We start from the raw sequence: 23,733 nt of genomic DNA on the forward strand, positions 1-23,733 counted from the left end.
CCCTTTGATCAGTGTGCTCTGGCAGCTGTGAGGTTGCGCAGCATCACAACAGAGGTTGTGCTGGTATTTAAAAAAAAAAAAAAAAGCTGGTTGGTGGGGAGTTTTGCATACTTCGGGAGCCAGCTAGGGAATGTGGCTTTGTTCACGCTGCTCAGTGCTCCTCAGCGGGCTAGGTAGGTGGCCGTGATTTCGCCGGGTGTCACTATCCATTTGTCACTAACCATCACCCTGCCGTGCCGGCGTTAGGGTACACTGAGGCCATCCACCAATCTGCCGAAGGCCCGGTCCCCTTGGAGGGAAATCTTTCCACTTTTAATCATCAAGCCCAGTGGCCTTGCGGCTGCACAGACTGGCCACTGTGGAGTCATCGTCTATGGCTGGATCTCAGTTATAATGATTTTCTTGTAAAATTCATCTCCACGGTCACCCTGTGCAACCTTACAGAAGGGACTGACCAACGTGTGTCTGTGTGACTGTGTCGCTTAAAATCTGGAAATGTATTTGTGGTATGTGTGAAAGCGTTGATGAAGCCATCCTCCAGGAGATGCGCCAAACACAGCACGATTCTGGCCCACTGCATTCCAACGGAGCCAACAAAATGAAGAGACGGTGGCCACAAGACGCCCACATATCGGGAACTAATCAATCAGAGAAAAGCTGTTTTCCATTTCAAATTAAGGCGAACTCAGGTCCAATCGGGGCAGTGGATCTTTAAAAATGGCGCTGCGAGAGTGGCTGCCTTTCCAGCAGCTCCTATATTTTGTTGTTCTACTTCTTCCTTTCATAACTTTGCTGCTGTGAATTAGGAATTTCTCCATTGCGAGACTAATAAAGGTTTTCTTATCTTAACTCTTCATATGAGCATGGATTACATTAGAATCTGTGTATCGGTGGTTCTCTACGATTCCTAAGTTCACTTGAGTGGTTGCACACCTCAAGCTTGCATGTAGTCCAAAGAGAGATGAAATTAAAAAAAAATATTGGAGCGCTTGAAAGTCAAGGTATCGGTGTATATATCTGCACTCATTAACAGAAAAATAGTACTGTGTTAGTGTTTAAATGTTGTTTGGGAATTTTAGACTTCTAGAGTTTGCAGTACAGTATATTTGAAATTCCTCATTCCTGCACAGTGGCAAAACCTCAAGCCCTCAGTGAATATGAATGAATGACTCTGCATGAAAGCACATCAGGTGGACGACTGGTTAGCACATCCGCCTCGCAGTACGGAGGTTCAGGATTTGATTCCTGGCTCCCGCCGTCCTTTGTGGAGTTTGCATGTTCGGCCTGTGCCTGCGTGGTCCTCCCACATTCCAAAAAAATGCATCCATAAATGTAGAAAAGCGCAGATTTAAATCATTAGAAGTAAAAAAATAAAAAAACAAGTAAATATTTGAAAACAGATATTATCTCCACATCTTTGAAGTCAACCAATTTTAGAAAACTGAACATAGCATTAAAATAATAGGTATTATGTTTTCAATAAAAGACTAAAAGAGTAAAAAATACATGCATAATCATTTCTGCAGGGTTTCCATATGTCCTCCGTTTTTACATACTGGCAAAATGTGATGCAAGTGAAACCGTTACATTCTACTACCTATATACATTTCCATCTGTTGAAGCATCAAAGACGTACTTTTATATTTTTGTCCACAGTGCTTTTAAAAATTGCAGAAAGGCACAAAATACTGTAATTTATTTATTTTTTCGTTATTTCTAAGACACTGATTTATTTTGTCACCAATCTTTCATATATTCTCGGAGCAGCTTGTCCTTACGATAGAGACGAACACAGCTGGCTTTGAGCGAGAGGGAGGGCACATCCTGAACTTCGGCACAAACAGATAAACAACCATTCTCACCTGGGGATGATTTAGGGCATTCAATTAACCTACCATGCTTGTTTTTGGAATGTGGTAGGAAATTGGAGTACCCGGAGAAAACCCACACAGGCATGGGGAGAAAATACAAAGTCCACACAGGAAGGCCGGACACGGATTCGAACCCACACCATCTGCACTGTGAGCTAACCACTCACTAATCATTTCTATAATTAAAATAACATTTTAATAATAACTGTTCTACTTCTCGCTGTTCGTGACAGTACACATGCATTAACAGTGCAAGTCAAAAAAAACCACCAAAGATAATTGTTTCTGTATGTACTTATTCCTTGCACACCCAGACTGCATATCTCCTCATTTTAAGTGAATCTAACAAACCTGGATACACGCTATTGATTGCTTTTTGAGTTAAAAACAATCAAACTAATAAACAAAACAAAAATACCACAAGATAAAGAGTGATATTAAATAACAGAACAAAATTATTCATGTTTTAATGTTAGCTCAATGTCTGACAGTCAGCATCAGGTAGAATGGCCACACTTCAGGTGAAAGATTTAGGTTCTTTGTGAAAAGCATTACATCCACAACAGAATTACACGCGTTCTCAGAGTCAATTCTTTTTATATCATTTGTTAAATGATGGTATAAATTAACCGGTGCTCCAGTTTAGAGGAAAATGAAAGACCACATCACCCCTCCCAGCCACTGAAGACAAAATGAACCAAACCATCGTGCAAACTTGTGAAATGATGCAGAAAAAAAGTCTTTGAACTGACAACTGCCACTAAAAAGTTACACTTAGCTCAAGAATAAATGGTGGCAAAAAATGCAGTTTTATTGGAGTTAGGCATGTGTGATGAAGGCAATTTTATTTTCCAATTCAGCAAAAAAATATGTTGGACCCTTTTCCAGCTGAAAATCGTCAGGTTCTATAGCCTAAGTCTTTTAAGTGGTCATATTGTAAGCACATGTTTATAATTTCGGATTGTTTTGCTGCTCATAGCAATGTAGCGGGAATAAACTGAGAAAACACATTGGGTGTGAGAAATATTAGCCAGGCCAACTGAGTCCTGTAATCCAGAGGGTGAGGTTTGAGAAAGAGCAGCTAGTCAGTGCTGAAAAAGGCACGCACGTGCAAAATGTGGGCTGAATTACAATTTATAGAGCATGTTATAACAGAAGCTCAAGGGAAGTTGGTTGGTTTTATGCATCGGGTTGTTACAAATCATATACAAGTGTAAAAAATCAAATGGATGGACAAAACCCCAGCGTACTGCTTCACTCAGCTGACTTAAGTGTTCCTTGCGTGGGAGCTAAAATGTAAATTCCACAAAAAAAAAGTTAGATTTTTACGACTGTTCACCTGTTCATCTCGTCTCAGACTACGGCTGTCAGACAGACTCGGACTGCATTGCTGAGTCGTCATTAACCTGAAAACATGTTCTGCAACTTGGTTGAGCTCTGTCTACTCCGATGTGGCTCACCCGCTGTACTCTGCCCAATTCAAAGTAAAGACCTGAGGTTTGATCAGTGGCATTGTTTTACTGTCATGACGTATTTCATTTAGAATCCCATTTTCCAGACCACATCTGGGGCTGCTGATCTTCGAGGGAAATTACAAAAGAACGTGACCTTGCTCACCTAACCATATATCATCACGTAGCAAGTCTTGACCAACACCATCCTTGCATGTGAAGAAAAGAAAAGAAAGTCAGGTCTGACAAAGGACAATCACTTTTCAATCTTTGAAACAATGCTCTGATAACAAAAGTATGGTACGGAACATCCTCGCATGAAGCAACTTCCACAATGTCTCAATGGAGACTCCATTCTCTTTTGGTCGTTTGGATTTTTATCACTGGGAACGAGTGCAATTTAAAGCCAAACTACCTGTAAAGGCCATTAGCCAGAAATGTCTTCTTTTACATTCTTCTTTTGTTTTACGGCAGCTGCTTGTCAAGAGACGCATGCCAACAGTCGGCAGATGCTTTTCAACCTTGCAATAGGGATCTCCGCAAATATATATTGTGTTTGGACAGAGCAGGTGTAGGAGCACTTTATGACACTGTAGAATTGAAGCACAGTAAGAGTTATCTCATGACTTACAATGGCAGACTCTCTCTCTCTCTCTCTCTCTCTCTCTCTGGGTAGAAGCAAACATGTGGTTTGCTTCTTGCCAATTCTTCCCTTCTTTTGCCCATACATCTTTATTCAATCTCTCTTATAGAAAAGAAAACAGATGTTAAAGTGATTTGGCCCAGTTGAAACCCCACAAAACCTATAAATCAGCTGTTGAGTCAATACAAAAAACACATTTTCGTCAATAAAGATGATACATTTCAAACCTAAGTTATTGCTGTATGAAATTTTATATGATGACTCAATGTGGAAATGTGTCCAAAACACCTTTAGGCGAGTCCAGGGCTCCTGAAAGCTACATTTGGAAATTATTATTAGTTCAGCTGTGCAGTCAGTGTTTGCAAAATACAGTCACTTTGTCACACAATTTTATCGTGATGTGGAACTTCATTTGTTGAGCACAGCAAAGATCAAGGTGCCTGATTTCTTCATACAGGATACCAAATAGGGGCTGTTGACTTGCACGTTCGCTCGCTCTAACAGATTGCTCACACTGCAACAGGTGTAAAAGTGGTGTCGACGGGCGTATTGAAAAGAGGGAGTTTTGCATGTTAGGCACGGTAGCTCTGATGGTTGTCACATCTGGTGCCACAAATGTGGAGGGTACCACAAATGTAAAAGTACAAAATAAGTTTTTAGAAAAATAATCAATTGTAAATCGCTGATGGTATTGTGCAGGGGCCGACAACCCAAAATGCTGAAAGAGCCATATAGGACAAAAAACAAAAACAAAAAGCAAATATGTCTGGAGCCGCAAAAATAAAATGAAAGCCTTCTATAAAATTTACAATGAAGGAAACACATGCTGTATGGATGTAGGAGACTGGACTGTCTCAGAATTGTTTTCGTTATTCATTGCTTTGTTGTGTGTTCACAAACGTCCCCATAGAATTTATTTTGTGATTTCCTCGCTTGATTTTCTGTTTTAGTGCAGTTTTTTCGCTTTTCTTTGTGTCATTGAAGTGATCATTCATTTCCGTTTTTCGGAGTCTGTCTTTGAACGCCTCTCGAGTCGAACGAGAGGAGAGAAGGCACGGAGTCGGACACAGACGTGTCTGTGTTTGTCGAAACTGTTAAAAGCAGAAATAAAGTGCACGTTTTCAAAAAACCAACACCACAGCTCTCCTTTTTTCAGTGCTGCAACATCTATCTGTCTATATGAGCTACTGTATATTATACAATTACACGATGAGCCTTCATGATTAAATGTTTTGTTTTGTTTTTTTGTGCAGTGCATTCTGTAGAGCACGGGTGCCCAACCTTTTTTGACCGAAGATCTACTTTTCGTTCAATCGACCCGCGCATACACAACACACTTACAAACGCATGCCTACCTACTTCGTCGAGATCTGACAAAGGAGGCATGAGACGCACTTTTGCAGCGTTTTTGACTATCGTAGCTCACGTGTACCATTTTAAAAATGCTTTTCACGGCCCTCCAGATTCTCTTTGCCAGTAGCCTCGGTGAATTGTACATGAAACACCGGTTTATTTTTATTTATTTATTTATTTATGTTTTTTTGCACCAACCTGCCATGCATCCCGCCCTGCTAATAGAAACGGGTGCCGTAGGCTGTGACGCAAATCTTTGTTGACAGAAACGTTGAAATGTAATATTTATTCTACACATTTTTACAGCATTGGGAAACGTTAAGAATGTTTGTGTCATGTTTTTACTCCTACAGAAACCATATTTAAAACAAAAAAGACATTTCTTCCCACATCTTTTTCCATTTTCAAAATTTTTTATAAAGCTCCGGGGAGCCACTAGACGGCGCTAAAGAGCCGCATGCGGCTCTGGAGCCGCGCGTTGCCGACCCCGTGTATAGTGGTACACTCGCCTGATATGTGTGCGGGCAGTGTGGAATCGGTTCCCACTCAGTGACGGTGTGAGTGTGGGTGTGTATGGTTGTTCGCCTTGATATGTGCCCTGTGATTGACCAGTTCAGGGGTTATTCTGCTTTTCACCCAACGTCAGCTGGGATAGGCTTCCGGCAGCCCTCTTCAGGATAAGCGGTGTTGAAAATGGATGGATGGCTGGAGAGCAAATTGTCTCTTGGCATTTTAATTTGTATTGACCTGGCTTCTTAAATGACAGTCGAAAATGAGGAAACGATGTACGGTCTTTCTGTACTCTTGCAAAACTCGAGTCTTTTCTAGGACACAGGATCGCTCGCTCATGAATGACTTTGGTCAATACATGGGATGTAAAAGGACATAGCGTAAGTTTGATATTTGAAATATTTCATCCGGTCTGCTCCCCCAAATCTACTCAAGCTGCGAGTGAAATGCGTTTCCCTCCACAGGAAGGAGAAGAAGTCCATGGGTGGAGTTGCTCTGATTAGGCCACATGTGTGCAATTCACCACACATAAAACTCACACCTAATTTTCACACCTGCAGCACAACATGCACTAATAATAGTCTAATAATTCACTCAATCACTCATTCACGCAGGCGAGTGTCTCTTTTCTTTGGATTTGCTTCAATGTCGGGCTGCAGTAAATACATCACAGGAGTGGAGCAGTGAACTGATGGCCATGCTCTGAATATTTGTACTCGATGTTCCCTTGCTTTCTTTCGCACCCAAAATGCCGATCGCACGTTGTGCACCATTTGTCATAGCATTGACAAAACTTCCAACTCTCACATTTGACGACCAAAAGGTGTTGGATGTGTTTCCTACATGCCAAAAACGTGTTAGCTCCAGATGGGAAATATATGTCTTCTGACCAGGTGACTCATGAAATCAGATTGCGGATCAGGAAAAAAAAAAGTCATAGAAGTATCTTCAAAGTGTGTTATTGTTTCTCACTGATTGATAGGACCAGCAGGGGAAGCCAAATCCATTAAACAATAAATCGTTTCATGTACCATCATATCTTTGGATGGGCTGAAAAATGTTTCAAAACAAATTTTTCAATACAAAATGAACTGAAAAATTGAAGCAGCAACAAAACATTGCTGTTTTCTTGCTGCTTCAATTTTTCAGTTAATGCTGGTGTTCACCAAACCATGAAATGAGACACTTTTTTTTCTTGATCTGTGCACAGCACTTTGTTCCAACTGTGTTGTTATTTTAAGTGCCATCTAACAAAAGTTGGGTTGTAATGGGTAGAGTGAAAATTCAACTCCTCATGCAGAAATCATGGAAGGAAGTGCAAAGGCTTGAAGGGGGTGAAAAAAGACCCTAAACACAACAATCACAACACATTCTTGTTCTCAACAACAATCTTCTGTCACACAGATGGCTACGAGGCCCAACATGAAGGCTTCTTCAAACCTTCTACCTCATTAACCTTTTACCAAGATACACCCTAACACCCCACCTCTCCCACCAAGGCCAGGAGGGAGATCTGAGGTGATCACCAAGGGTCAAAAGTGGAGTGCACCACAGGGGGACAGATGTCAAAGTATTGGTCTTAGTTTCACACATGGTGTCTGCCACAAAAAAAACAACAAAAAAACCTAAACATCAAAGCTTTTGTTATCGCACCCAAAGGAAGAGATGACTCTACTCTTTACAACAGGTCCTTCATATAAGTGTATTTTTGTCTCAGATCGGGGGCGGAGTCCAAACCTTTTCCATGGGGTGGCCGGGGTGATTCAACGAGTAAAATTCATGACTCAAAACTATTATCATAGCGTGATGCCCATTCATCTCTGCACATTGAACACTTTATTCTTGAACACTCTATTCTTTTTGTCAAGTACAAAATGACTTTGGAAATATGTGAAATTCAAGCCTCTTGCGTTTTCATTCTGCTACGTCCACAGCTTTCCTGCCTCAAAGACTTGAATAAACATTGCCTTTATCACTTCATGATATTTATTTTATCTTATGTTTTACTTACTGGACTAACATGGGATCTCAGGGCTTAGACTGTATGCCACGTGATGTGGATATGACCAAAAAAAGTCCTCGGATCTTTGTATCCTTGAATTTTGAGGAAAGGAAAATCCCTTGAATCCTTGAAAAGTCTCATTCAATTACAACTTCAAAGGACGAGAAAATGAATTGGTAAGAAGGTAAATAAGATTATACTATTGGAAAAGACAAAAACAAGTATTGTCTGTTCCCTGTAAAAACTAAGCATGTTTTGTATTTAAATATACAATATATATATATATATATATATATATATATATATATATATATATATATATATATATATATATATGCTTACTCTTGTGTGATTAGTTTTACAATAAACTCCAACTAGGCTGTCATTAAGAGCTTAAAGCGCACTCAGGGATGGAAGAATCACATACGCTACAGCCAGGGGTGTCAAACTTATTTTTGTCGCGGGCCACATTGTAGTTCCGGTTTCCCTTGGTGAGCCGTAATGGATTTTGGGAAACCATATCAATGTTTAATCACCTCCACTATTACATGCACGGCGCACAACAAATTGATGGATAACTTGTTTTGGAATCAGACGTCAAGAATAAGGACTGTTATTGTGGATTACATATGTCAATTTAAAATTTTGGTTCAGACTTAAGCAAGCATCATGGAACTTGACATGCTTTCGCAGGCCACATAAAATGATATGACGGGCCAGATCTGGCCCCTGGGCCTTGACTTTGATACCAGTGCGCTACACACTTACTACGCGAGCAACATGGTGTATTCAACGTCAGGAACTTGTAAACACACCGTTCTGCACACTCATTGTTTTTCTTTGATTATAACATTTTAAAGATCTAGAGAAGCCGAATTCGAAATGACAATTAAAGTTTTGATTAAATGTCCAAAAAGTTCAGGGTTTACTCCGCCTACTGCCCAAAGAGAGCTGTGATAGACTTCAGCAGGCCCACGACCCTCATGAGGATAAGCGGTTTGGATAATGAATGGATGAGTGTTAACCAGTTATTTGTCTGAGTAAGCGTGGCAAATTAAAAATCCAATCAGTTTGTGGACTCGGATCAGAATTGGCATTTTATTTTTTAAAGTTTTTGGGCGAGTCCACCTTTCTATCACAGTTAAAGACATTAACCATGTGGGAATGTCAGTTGGGCGACCCGGCAGTCCAGTGGTTAGCATGTCGACCTCACAGTGCAGATGTCGTGGGTTTGATTCCGGCTCGGGCCTTCAGGTGTGGAGTTTTCATGTTCTCTGCGTGGATTTCCTCCGGTTTCCTCCCACATTCCAAAAACATACATGGCAGGCTGATTGAACACTCAAATTTGTCGCTGGGTGTGAGTGTGAGCGCGAATGGTTGTTCGTCTCTGTGTGCCCTGCGATTGGGTGTCCCCCGCCTCCTGCCCAAAGACAGCTATGATAGGTTCCAGCATGCCCCGCGACCCTTGTGAGGATGATGCGGACCAGAAAATGGATCGATGAAATGCCAGTTGATGCATCTTAAAAGGGAATTTGTATGCCTTCCAAACACATTAAATCATACCTGACGTTCTTTTGACAATGCTATCTACAATCTATTGACAGCACCCTTCAAGCCTTCTCTGGTCATTTGATGTAAAACAAACACAAAGGTGTCATTCCGGGGGTTTTTTTCCCCAAGTTGTGAATTCAAATATCAACAGCGCAACAAGTTGCCAAGCTGTTCAACAAACATTTTGAAATAGTACAGGGGGTGACGGTCGTTCAGAAAAAGGAAACAAAATATGTTTAAGGCTTGTCTCAGCTAATATCGATGGTCTCCACAGCTAGCGGCATCGAGCAGGCAGGCTACCCATTCAGCATTCAGGATGTTTGCCGCAAGGACTATTTACAACTATTCTCCAGCATCAAAGCCTCTTTGTGCCCGTTGTGTTCATATCTTGAGGACCATCTGTACTTTTAGTATCGCTTCTAAGTACTTCATTCAAGACTGGCCATACAAAGTCACAATCCAAACAGATAACTTAAACCACAGATGGGGAACTCCGGTTCCTCGAGAGCCATATCCAGCCTGTTTTAGATCCCTCACTACACCAACACCCCTGATTCTAGCAAGCTCTGTCAAGGCCTGAAACAATCAATTGAATCAGGGGTGTTGGTGTAGGGAGACCTCGAAAACAGGCAGGATATGGCTCTCGAGGAGTTCCCTACCCCTGACTTAAACCATAAACTCCCTTCACACTTGTGATAAACAGATAAATTGTATCCACACATCAAGCAAGTGCCTGGTGCTTTGTCATCTGGCTTCACTGTAATTTCATTACTACAAAACTGCTCCTTAATGGCTGGCACTACCCGGGCATTGTACCAGCAAATGAATTGTGTTGGCGCTCCAAGTACAGCCCTTAGGACTGTTTGTGTGTGTGTGTGTGTGTGTGTGTGTGTGTGTGTGTGTGTGTGTGTGTGTGTGTGTGTGTGTGTGTGTGTGTGTGTGTGTGTGTGTGCGTGCGTGTGCGCAAGTTTTCCTCTGTGCCATGTGGAAATAGACTCTTAGGACGAATGCCATGAGTCAGGGGTGTCCAAAAAAGTCCAAATGGATCACATCAAGCAAAATGAAAACGATGATGTGCAAAGTTAATTTCCTCTCAGGAAAAGTACTGTGATCCTGGATATATAAATGTAAAGGGCTGCCACAATAAATAATTCAGTTTAAGCTTCATAAAGTGTGTGTAGACGCAATATGTCCTTGCGAAAATGTCATTTCCAATCATGAAATTCAAGCAATATATGTAATTGCTTGAATTGGACTATTTTTCAGCAAGATGTGTTTTTTCAATTTTCCAGCCAGATTTTGCAACATAACAATAAAGACATACTCAACTGAACACGTTCATAATATGGTATATCATGCTATCATCATCAATGCTTGGGTGAGGGCTGTTCATGGTGGGTGTATGATATCTAAAAACAAACAACAACAACAAAAAACCATGCTACTTTTATCAACTGTAAGATGTTGTAAGGAAACAGGACTCGTGCAACGCGTGGTCTAAATTTGCACAGGACTTTCAGTTGGTATTTTTGCAGATGCCTGCAACCTGATGCAGAATGGTTTAATTGATTGATTGACGTTTTGTGCCGTTGTGGGGGTGAACACGGCCGACTCGATTCACCGCTAATCCAAGCTGCTCCTGCCCCTCCCTTTAAATGCAGCATGTGAGAGTAGTCCTTTACATGGCTAAACAAGAAACTCATTTGCTCTAGTCTGGCAGCAAGTGAGTTGAGAAAGGACTGCAAACAGATCTCCCCCAGCAGATGATATCAAGTTGGCTTGCAAGACCATAGATGTATGAAGTAAACACTCTGAGATCGCCTTCCACTCCAGTTGTTCATGTCGCAAGTGTGAGGCATGCCCCCTACGACGCTACCTTCCATAGCTTGGCCATGGCCAGTGGGTGATTGTAAAAATATAGTAATGACGATAACGACAACACCTTTGATTCATTGATTGTTACATTTATTCAAAGGGACCGGAGTTCACAAACTCCGGTCCCGTAGGCCCCACGTTCGATTTACATGCCCCCAAACATAGACGGGGTTCAAGCTGGTCTAAGATTCGGATGAATTTCTGCGACTAAAATGTCACAAACATCGGGCTCATGGAGATGGAAATGCCCTCTGTACAACAGAATGCCCAGTAAGGTGCAGAAAGATGTACCACATTCACGAACACCGATCAATATGCACTCGTTTCTACATTCGAGTGCAGCTGTGCCGTTGATGAAAAAAAGGCCCTTTATGTCTGTCTTGCATGAGATGACTCCATATTTTTATTATTTTTTTAATTACATACAGTATCTCTCACAGAGTCGGATACAAACTGTGCCCCTCTTGTGCCTTCGGACCACAGTTGATTATTCTCACAGCATCATGCGTAAGAGAAGACAGTCCTCGCTACCCATGCATATGGATGCACGCACGCACAAGCTAACCGGCCCCACATTGTCAGCTGCACTTCACTCCTGTCCACTACCACAACAAAGCCGTACCCAGTTAGAAAGTAATTAGCCAGTAAACATGTAAACTCCACCAGTCCTCTCTGAAGATAGCCAAACCAAAACTCCTGCTGTTAACAACTGTTTACTTAACCAGGAATGCTGCTTGTGTAAGCTGGCCCCAATCCAAATAAAACAATATACAGTTTAGAAGTTGTGTAGGACAAGTGTATATGGTGGACTAAAAGAGTGCCATTGTCTCCATAGTGTAACATGCACAATTCCATTTCAGTAAGTCTTGTCACATGCGCACACACATGCTTGTGTCCACAGCTAGACAGCGTAGACTTTGGCTGTACTATTTTCACAAAGACAGCAACAATGAAAACAGGCCTTTAGTGAGCAAATCACACACTACGAGTGCAGTGAGATGACATTTATTACATTTTCAAAAAGCAAACTTTTAGTGCCATCCTTGGGTGTTGAGGCAGTGTGCTGCAGAACTACTTCAAAGCTTTTTATTATCCTTTCCCATGTGTGGATCTCATCTGGAAGGATTAGCGAGTGTCAGATACTGAGGCTGTTTTAATGGAAAGTCAGTGTTGAACACAATACAAAGATGATGTATCACTTTGGAGCTCATTAAGTCATCCTATCTCCTCAGTTGTTTCCTTTAGTTTACCATACATCTGCTGTTTATTTCAATTGTGCACTTAACTACAACTACTGCACTCCTATTAAAATGTGTGACTCGTTTTTTTTGGGGGGGGGGGGCAGTATCCCAGACTATATAAACAGTCCTTGACATACAGATGTATCTAATATTTTATACTTTAAAATAACTTTGGTTTGAATCGAGTTTCTGGCTACCTAAAAATCTTTTCACTCAACTCTACTCACCCATTTTATGTTCACCAGATGGTTGTGATCTTTGCTTGATGTTTTGGTTTCCAGCTGACAATAAGTTTTTTTTGTTTTTTTTTTTACTAATAACAGACATCCAAAACAATAGACTCAATTTAAGTGACAATCTCGCCAGTTCAGGAGACTACTCTCATGACACGTTGTCAGTCATCTGATCTGCCAATATAAAGTACTTTTTAACAAGCAGTCTGCTTGTTTTGGCTTACATGGTGAAGCTGAATTTGAAGCTGTGATTATGAGGAAATCTGGTAAGGGAGAAAAAGGACAAGATTATGCACTATACAATATATTCACTACATCTGAAAGCCAGTTTCAAAGATGAGTTGTAACAACAAATTATTCACAGGCAAGGTGCTCTAGCAGAAGACACTTTGCTCACTCTGATTACATTATTGATCCAACAACCTCGGTGGGTGCCTCTTCAAGACAAGACTGTCAAACTCATTTTGACTCAGGTGACATTTTATTGGGGTTCCCCTCAGAGATCCATTGTGACTGGGAAAATGTATTTTCCACTCATAATATTGCACATACACAACAAATTGATCAATGTTTTTTTTTAAATCAGAAGACAACAAAAATAGCTTTTTCAACTGTTGTGTCACTTCATTTTAAAATGGGGTTTGGTAACAAAAAGGATGCTTATACAATCCAAACAAATTAAAAGTGAAGTCAATTTGAAATGGTGATACCGATTTCTCCAAAAAAAAAAAAAAAATACGACACACATGAATTGCTGGAGCATGCTAGATAAAGTGATGTGGTCGTACAGATCTGGTCCGTAGACCTTGAGTTTAATACTGGTCTGTGCGTTAAACAGACTGAGGCATATTTCGTCAATTGATTCTCCCACTGATACGGCCTTTATATAATAACTTACGTTCCCAATGTGCCTTTTATTACGACCACTTAAACCTACAGCAAATGACCCTCCAAGACCTCTTTACATCTGACAAGCACGCTACGTTTCCCCTTTCTGTTACCCGCCCACCCCCACTTACTCACTGAGAGACAATGAGCTCAGCATCAAGGCCCAGTAATGACTCCCAGCCCAAGTCCTGATTAGAAACATGCCGGGTGCTTCTGCACTCCGCAGGCAGCCATGAGGCCCCCTCACAACACAACGCACACGAGCTTTGAGACCAGAGCTCAAATGGATGGGTGAACCTCTCCCACTATATCATTTATTGCTCCTCCAATAATTAGTTCTACACTAAATCCACAGACAAGCTTTTCATATAGTCCAAAGGTGCCGTGTTTCCAACATAAACCTCCAACTCTGTCGTAAACATGACATACACTTGACAGAGCCTGCTTGCAGTCCCCGACTTGAGCATCCTGATGAGTCTGTCTTATTATTCCATTCATCCATCCATTTTCTGATCTGCTTATCCTTACAAGGATCGCGAGGCATGCTGGAGCCCATCCCAGCTGTTTTTGGGCTGTATTATTAGTAGTAGAAGTCGTAGTAGGAGAATTACTATTTTTCGATTTACCCCTTCCAGCATTTAGGTTAGTGAAGGCTCACACCATGAGCAAGCCACACAGACATAAACTTATAGTATCACTTCATTCTACAGATTTATCACATCTCCACTTGAGGATCTGCTACATCAGACAGCAAGTGGGCAGCAGAGAGGGTTAATGCGCACTTACCTTCCTTAAAAGCCATATTTGTTTCACAAAATTACAGGCAAGCCCTGCAGAGAGATGCTTTATTGCATCTGACCAACTAACTTCCTCTCAATAACAAAAGCATTGCATGCTGAGCTGTATTTTGATGTGGTGTGTCAACATAATTAGAGGTCCCATGAAGTCAAAGAGATGGGGGCGAAAGGGAGTCATGTCCATCTGTCAAGTGTTAGGGAGGTGGGCACGGAGTTTAGCAACCAGGGTTCTATTGCTCACTGTTTGTAGGGCAGAAGTCACTTAACTGATATTATTATTCTTGCACAGAGTGCCAGTGTGTGGATGTGAGGGTGCGAGTGTGTGTGTGTCTCTGTGTGTGTGTGTGTGTTTCTGCACATGTTGATGCAATGTCTCAGGGAACCTCAAGAAGTTTAGAATTACTATGCCTCGCAGATCAATGAGGAATGGTTCGTTACCTGCGTGCACACAGAATAACATAATACAACAATATAACAAACAAGAGCATTGTCTAGAAGCATAAACACTAAAGTTACGGATTACAAATGCTGGTCCCCAGAATGAATCATCATGGTGACATGGTTCTTTAATACAGTAAACCTCCGGCTTTTCACATATTGTCACTTATAAATTCACCTACAGTACTGACATTTTCTTTTTTTTTTCTGTAGAACTTATTCTCAGTTATTCGCTGAAAACTCATCTATTCGCTTGACTCACTTTCAATACTACTTTAAGATGCCGTAAGAGGGTGCCAAAGTAGTAATCATGTCAAGGAAGTAGAATGAAGTGATACATCTGCCTAAGACACAAACATCTTTGTATGTCGAGGAGGAGCTTATCTTTAGCCTGGCTTGCGAGAGGATGTTATGGAGTCCTCGCCACATGTGCTTGTACAGCACATGTACTAGTATGGCAGTTGTTTGAAATCAACTGGTGGAACAGAGTGGCCACAGTGATGCACTCATTCTCTCTGATGAAATGCAGCTGATTGCTTATTCAAGGACTAGTGGGCAGGAAATGCTGAGATCTCTGAACTTTAGAAGGAGACCAAAAGACAAAAAAGATGGGCACAGAAGAGAATCTTCACAAAGTACTCACAATACTACCTGATGGGTGTTATGTCCATCAAATTTCTATACTGCTTGTCCTTGATGGGGTCATAGGTAACTGTAGCCTGCGACACTAACATATACTGCACAGAAAACCCAACCTCTATTTTTTGGATTTTTTTGGGGGTGTGGATTGTTTATCTTCATTTTGTCCAATTTAGATGCAATTCCACAGGATGACAGCACACTATTTTGTTTGACATGGTGTAAATTTGGAAGAAAAAGAATGAAAACAGGAAGTATTTTGCCTCATTCTCATTTTTTTTCTGAAGATTATTCAATTTCTCTTCCTTTTTAATCCTGCTTTTTACGCCTACAGAAAGTGACGGCTGTACGTTAATTTTATAAATGTAAATCTTTGGGCATGATCATTGATGAATGTTGTCAGATAGTACGTTTGTTGAGTTTGCGGGAAAATATATTTGTTTACTTTACACACAGGGAGATCTGTACACTGTTAAGTCCTTTTCCCATGGCACTCGCTCAGGATGAAAGAGTTGTGTGGCAATACAAATGCTGGATTTTCAGTGTGCCCACATTTGAAAGTACTGGAAGTATTTGGAAGTGTTCAATTTAAGAAGGAGGAGGACACAAACGGCAGAGAAGAGTTAATGGCTGGGCGGGAACTTGGATAGGTTAATCGTGCCGTTACTTGTAAATACGTCTACCAAAATAACAATAAATCACTCTGCCTGCTCCTCTCCAATTGGAGGAGCTTGTCGCCACCACTTTCAAATAGAACAACAATTTGAGGTGTCTTGCCACCGCGGCAGGAGTCCTGTTGTACTGTATGTATTATTTGAAAACTGTGCTTAAAGAGCTTAAAAGAATAAGTGCCGTAAATGCAATAGAAACATGCGCAGGCCATATTTAAATAGGGTATTTCTTTATCGTGGATTCTGAAATGCAACCCCGTGCAATAGAGGCGGATTACTGCAAACGTGATGACGGTGAGGCAAATGTGCATTTTATTCTGACCACTTCAATACACAGCATGTAAGCCATCTATCCAACTTTACATCAGACATGAACGATGCATTTCCCCCTTTTGTTACCCGCCCTCTTCAAGATTGGAACCCATATCTCCTGACTGTGCGGAAGACAAGCTATCCACTGCTCAACCATGGTGCCTGGGGTATGCTCATGATGTAGTCAACCTAATTATACCATTGCTCACTGAAATCTTGCCCATATATGGCTGTTCCTTCCTGGAGTTGTCAGGCAACTCTTAGTGACCTCATAATTGGCAATATGTTTTCTGCCTTGTATAAGAGCCAGACTACAGCTGCATCACATTGTTTCCAGTCAAATAAAGTTGCTATCTTGACACATAATTGACTTGGCTGGAAAACAAATGTATTTATGTTCTTAGTTTGGTCCAGGAGTGTATTTAATAAACAGCAAAATGGTGGAAATGAGATGATTTAAACAATTCCCGCGATCAGATTCATTGGGGGAAAACACAATGGCAGCCTATTGTATCTGCACCATTACCTTTGCACAGCTCGTCCGTGAATTCTTTTCGAGTTGTGTATTAGTAATGTGAGAGCAAAGTAGTCTAGAAGTGCCTTTCACTCCAAGCCTGAGGGCTTCGGGAAGCTTTCCTACCTGTGGAACACTTGTATGAGTCATTTCTCCCCCCAAAATACGTCTTTTGTGTTGTTATTTTATGTGTTACTAATGATCCATGCATTAGAAATTTTACGATCCAATAAACTTGAGACATTGGAACCAAATTGGCTGGTCGTACTTAGTAGCTTTATGAGGAAACATATTGAGGTGTAACTGCCTCAAGGGAGCATGCACTTGAGGGAGCAAGTACACATTGGGTGAGTTTTAAGCACATCCTCTTGTATTCAATAGGGACACTGAACTTCTTGTCTGCAATTAGAGAGTTTGTCATTGCCACATTAATATGTTGCATAAAATGTTCATGTCATCGCAGATTTTGAACAAATCTTTACACTACGGTAAAATGTCACTTAAAACAAAAACATCTGTTTGGCACTCATCTTTAGGCAGCATGTGGATTCCTGTCATGATAATGATTGACAGTAAAGGAGAAGATCCTGTTGGGTACCTCCTCCACCCTCCCAAAATAGGAACGAAAGATAACCATGTACTGTTTTCGATATAAATTCGCAGGACATAACATTAAGTACACCTGAACAATCCAGTGAAAGCAAAAGCAAGCAGTATAAATATATATACTGTATAAATACTACAGACAAAAACAAGATCACCCAAAAATACAAATATTTTCTGATTTAGATTGGCATCATAAGAAAGAAAATGTGAATTGAACAATTGTTTATGATGGCGCTTGAACTTTGCAGTGGTGTAGAACTGCACTGCATTATAAGGAAAGGCGTTTCTAATTTGGTGATATATATTTGTTTCACTACATAAGAGAGGAAAAAGCCCTCCAAATGATTCAGCCCAGTTTGACACAAAAATATGGTGACAATAACAGACATTGTTTGTTTCAAATGTTCTTGTGTCAGGCAGCGCACAGGAACAGATTCTTGACAAAGGCAGGTAAGGATTGATTCAGCTGTCTTATTGCATTTTATTAAATTGTGTGGACCTAATGTTGTGGCCAGTAAGGGCATCTTGCCTCAACGCAGGGCAACTGTCAACGGTACGAATATGAATCCTTTATCTCCTCCTCCTACATGAATACGTTTTTTGTCTATTTAATTTGATTATACATAATTTTATTAATGAAGAAAAAATGGCACAATGGATATTTTTTAATGGCCTTAAAGAATCTCTGTCACCCTCCCTCATAGATAATTCATACAACCGCATACTTTCGCTTCTGCCGGGACTTTCAGCAGTGTAGTGTGGCATGCGCACACTGAGGAGCCTTTCACCAGTTTCATCTGATACGCTGTGACTCCAAGCAGGAGCTGACGCCACAGACAAGGTCGACCTGTGCGGGTTAGTAGGTCAAACAAGGAGCTAGTCTTTTGACAGAGTTCGGAGGCGGGGTCAGACTAATGTGATTTATCAATACAGCACAAAAGTGATTCATTGTGCGTCATATCGACTGATAATCCACAAGATGGGCCGTGGCCATCATCGCCTAATGAGTGAGGAGGTGTCTGGGGATGGTGAATGGGGTGCTTGTGAGGGAGAGTGTGCATCATTGTTCTGGGCTTGATTCGAGCACCAAGTATATGCACCTGCAAGATGACCTTATATTTGTCAGCTGTTCCGCAACTGCTTCCTTCTCTTGCACACGCACATACACACACAGATTAATGGAGGGGCCTGAGGAAAAAAAAAAAAGTTGTGTGTTTGGAGCTCGGGTTCAGGTCAAGACTCTGCTCTGTGTAATCCCTCTCAGGTGATGCTGTTCACATTCAGCTCGTTCCTGCTGATCTGCTTAAATATGCCTTCCTCACCCCGTAAACCCCCCCCCCCCCCACCCTCTTCTCACCGGCAAGGACGATGAGAGTGAGGGAGGGCTGCTGCTTTTCCTCGCCCATCAAAACCTCAGATCATTTTTCAGCCTTTCTGCAGAGCCATCAATGTGTCAGTTAGCTGGTGCCACACAAGAATAAAGTCAACAAAGCTTGACAGTTTTATGGAAAGAAGAAGGTCAGGATGCAGGGCTCACATCACCTGGATTAGACAAGCATCATGTGAGAGAGCAGTGTCAACAGACATGCCATCAGAAGGGCTGCCTTCCCTTTTTCCAAAAGCTACAGTGGCAATGCGGGTTATAAAGCAGCCACTTGGAGCTTTTCCGCGCTCATCAACAGATTATATTGCACAGAAGTGCCGGGTTCCAACATTAACACTACCAACCACAAACTGGGGAATTTGTGGAAGCTTTCAGCACACATAGGCCTGGTTTGCAGGGCCAGAATGGAGAGGAACCGTCTGAGACTTTTTATTGTACAGTACGTCTCCGGCCTTCCCTTATCAACTATTAAATGGGCATAACTTTCAGGGGTAAAGAGACAAGTTGAACGCGTTTCCAACTCTAATGCTTGTCGAATGTCTGCCCTTATTATTCTTTGCTGAAATAAGGGCTTAATCAGTTTCACGTCACCACCCTTTTCTGTGGATTTTGGCATCAAAATACATCCCGCAATCCTTGTACTGACTGTCATCAGTGGTACAGTGTGTCATGCCTTTCTGACTTTGCTCCCTACACCCTGCTAGGCCACAGTTGATTCATTTAAACACTTTCATTCTTTAAAACATCTGGAAAGGCAGTTCAGCAACACATCACTGCGAATTGACCATAAAATGATTGCAAATTAGCTGCAGACGTTTGGTTATTCAAATTCCGGGCTGCAGATTCGAAGGGGTTAACGGTATCACATGGCAACTTTTCACCACTCTGGCTGCTAGTACATATTCATTACCTGTTCAACATCTGGGTATCTGTGTTGCTCCTGGCAGTGCTGCTCAAGTGCGATTTTATGTAGTCAGCAGCGGCATCATTAGCCAGCAAATAGAAATACCAACTGTTGTCTTGTCAATAACGCCCTTTCTAAGGCACAATGTCATTTACATGACAAAACAATCACCCCCCCCCCAAAAAAATCAATCAATCAAAAGAGATACAATACCAGCCATAACGCATCAAACAGTTTGCATTAAAAGCTAATCATGCTCAATGTTGACACTGTCAGAGAGCTTTAAACATATGCATGTGTTTACCGTTCTGGTTGTACTTTGCAGTGTCCTCTAGAATGGCACTGAATCACGCTGAGAGGCATTTGTTACCTCATGTGCAGTATTTGTATGAGTAGAACACACAAGACACCTTTCACTATGTTACGGTGCAATTTGACACAATCGCAATATGGCATTTTAGGTAAAACTCACATTGTTGTGATATGTTGTTTACATTTGAATCATCCATCCATCAAATCCATTCGTACCGCTCAACCTCACCAGGGCCGTGCGTGTGCTGGAGCCGATCCCAGGTGACATTTGGGCAAGAGGCGTGGTGCACCCTGAACTGGATGGCAGTCAATCTCAAAGCAGATATAGACTAAGAGCCATTCCCACTCATGTTCACACCTACAAACAATTTGGAGTCTTCAGTTAACCTCAAGGTTAGTTGATTAGTTAGTTGAATGTCCATTCTGTGCTATGATTTTTCTTTTCTGTACACTTGTATATTATTTGCATGTTCAGAATTTGTTAAAGATTTAAATCAAATCCTACCGTGCATGTAGGAATGAGGAGAACAAGCAAACTCGACACACAGGAAGACGAAAACCCAAATTTGAATCCACAACCTCTGAACCATTAATCAGTCACCCAACGAGTACATTTGTGCTCATGACTGCGCGCAAGATCTTGATGGCCAAAACTAGCAGCCCCTTGTGTCAGTTTTCAAAAATGGATGGCATTTTTTCCCAACGTGCCAGTTAATCTGTCAAATACAAACTCCTCCACTAGAAAATGAATCTATACATTCAAAAGCCATCATTCATAACTAATCAGCTGGGATACACTGTGGTTCTCTGCTAGCCATAATCATAAAAGTTACATTTTTTGATGCCATTCTTGCATTGGATCTGAAAAGATGTTGTGGTCGACCTTAAGAAATGTCTGCAGGGTAATTGTATAAAACATAACCAAACAGACTGTTGTGTCATGCAGCTTGTGAGCTCCAAAATAATTGTAATCAAAAAGATCCCAATCACTTGACTAAATTTAAAACAATCAGCTGGTCTCCTTGAAATCCTCACAAAATTGCTCAGTACAGAGCGCCCCTCACACCTCACTTGGTTATGTTGATACGTGCATGCCTCACATCAGTGGCAAAACTTTTCCATGCGTGTTCCAAAAGGCATGAGTGTTGTTATTGTTAAACATAAAACAGTTGTGCTCGGCAAGAACAGTGTTGCCAAATTGACTTTCAAGCGTGTCTGGGACTCAACACTGCTGAACGATTTGGATAGCTCCTGGTACATGCCAGACGGACTGTGTACAAACCTGTCAGAAGAACATGGAGGACTACAAAAATACTCGATTTTTTTTTTTGGACTGGACAATGATGTCTTACACACCTCTCTGTGTTGCTGTGGTCGATAAAAACAGCAGGCAATTATCAAGCGTTTGGGTTGACTTTCTCAAATGGCACTTCTGCTCCAGTGTTCTGCCAAGACACCTCTGAGGGATTAAGAAATCCCAATAGTTTTTAAAACTGGAATCACCTGATGTACTTTAAAGCCTTTTTTTAAAGTCAAACTGTCTTGACCTCATCTCCAATGCATCTCCCCTCACAGTCTCAGTCCTTCTCTTTCTATCTCTCTTACACACAAACACACACACGCGCGTGCACACACTCACACGCACGCACGCAAACACGCGCGCGCACACACACACACACACACACACACACACACACACACACACACACTCGCACGCACGGGTTCCGTAAATGGGAGAAAAGTGATGATTATTTTGACTAACGGAGGACCTAGACTACAGTATTTTCAGGCAGAGGGATCTCAAAAAAAACTATATACATATATATATATATATATATATATATATATATATATATATATATATATATATATATATATATATATATTTCCACAGAGCCCCAAATTCCCGATGGCACCCCAACACACACAAGCATGACATGAAGCAAAGATGTGGTGCCATCCAGCAATTTTAGGATGGTTGAACAGGACAAAAATACAAACATAACTCTAAAACACTACCTAACAGTCATTCAAGACAGAAGAATAGAGGAACACAAACAGAAGGGTGAAAAAACGTGTGTGTGTGCCAGCACCCCGCAGTGCTTTCCCTGATTATTTGCAGATGGACAGTGGAGGGCTTTCAGAGTGTGGAGGTTCCCCCTGGCACGCAGTGCATATGATTAAAAGTGTGATTCCCATACAATGTACAAGCAACCCCCTTCCCTGACTTTGAATGATTTCTCTAGAACATTAACACACAGCGGGGACACACCAGCCTACACCCATTGGGCGCCCAAAGGATTCGATGAGTGATGTCACAAGTCTAAAGAAGACTTGGCTGGGGCCAACTCTCTTAATCTCACTGTCTCCTCGTTCATTGAGAGTACAGAGCAGTGTTTACAAAGAGGCTGATCCCCCTCTTCAACTGCGCCTCCGCTGAGCGATTGTTATGCGGGTTTCCTACCAACTGTTCGAAGTGGTTATGAGATCAATTAAAACCAGCTTAGGAGGCTTGAGAGGAGATGTGCAATTCATATGTCGGGGTAAAGGGATTCCGTAACCATTCATGAAATAACCCCCTTTATCCACCGTGAGATGTAACTATGCAGCAATGCGCATCAGCAATGTTTTGGACAGATTCACTTTTATTTCTGATCAATTATAGAACATTTAGTTCTCCTTTTATCGGCGATATATATTTAAACACAGCTAGAATAATTTCACTCAACATTACGATGTTTGCAACTACACGTGCCCAGCGTATTTGCGCACGTTTTACGCATACCGGGAGCGAAAAACTACACAGCCTCTTCATTCCTTCAACGACTCTTTTGTAACCTTACACCATGTTGGATGACTTAATGTTTGAGTTTATGATCATTGTGGTTTATTCTAAGATTATGGAATGTTCATTAGTGTAGTTTACGCCAAAACGCACCTGAGCGTTGTCAGAACAAGAAATGAATACGACGTTGGGCTATTTTTTTATGGAACCCCATTTTAAAAGGCGCGTGTAAAATACTATACAGCACTGTGAAAATTAAGACCTAAAAGCGTATGCGTCGAAGCCACTAGTCATCTGGATGCTGCGGTACGAAGCTGTAACTTTTACCTCTTTTGTTTCTCCTCCAGCGTTGTGACGGCGCCTGACAGCTGCTGTACTCCATACAGTTCAATACTATCAGGGCAAATGAGAAGAGTCGAAACTGCATCTGGACGGCTATTAAATTGTCCGGACCCCGATTTTTATTTTTTTTAAAAAGGGGGGGGGGGGGGGGGGTGCCAAGCGGGCTGGTGATGAATTCTTTTTAAATCTTCTCCCGGAGTTCCTTTTAGTCGAGCTGCAAACTTGTCAAACATCAGACGAGATGCGACATATCAGGTCGCCAGTTGGGATCATTTTATGGAGCGAGATGATCCTCCGCTGAGTATGAGTGAGTGTCCACGTCGGTGCGCTGTGGAGATAATCACAAAATAGATTGGTGTGATGGAAGTGTGACGAAATCAACACCGAGACCGAACAATGACGCGCGAGGTG

At 41.5% G+C, this 23,733-nt stretch overlaps 1 protein-coding gene across 1 annotated transcript in view; it reads right to left on the bottom strand.

The window, feature by feature from the left end:
* The window catches only part of rspo2 (R-spondin 2), a 73,524-nt gene extending 50,085 nt beyond the window's left edge, over positions 1-23,439 (bottom strand). Inside the window, exon 1 of the mRNA XM_086114478.1 lies at positions 23,308-23,439. Coding sequence (XP_085970604.1) covers positions 23,308-23,407 — 100 coding nt within the window. The 5' untranslated portion in view covers positions 23,408-23,439. The remainder of the gene's footprint in view (positions 1-23,307) is intronic.
* Between the last annotated feature and the right edge of the window lie 294 nt (positions 23,440-23,733).

Source organism: Hippocampus guttulatus, chromosome 6 (genome assembly GCF_054856545.1).
Source record: "Hippocampus guttulatus isolate MCC_2025c chromosome 6, RoL_Hgut_1.0, whole genome shotgun sequence".
Lineage (NCBI taxonomy): Eukaryota > Metazoa > Chordata > Actinopteri > Syngnathiformes > Syngnathidae > Hippocampus > Hippocampus guttulatus.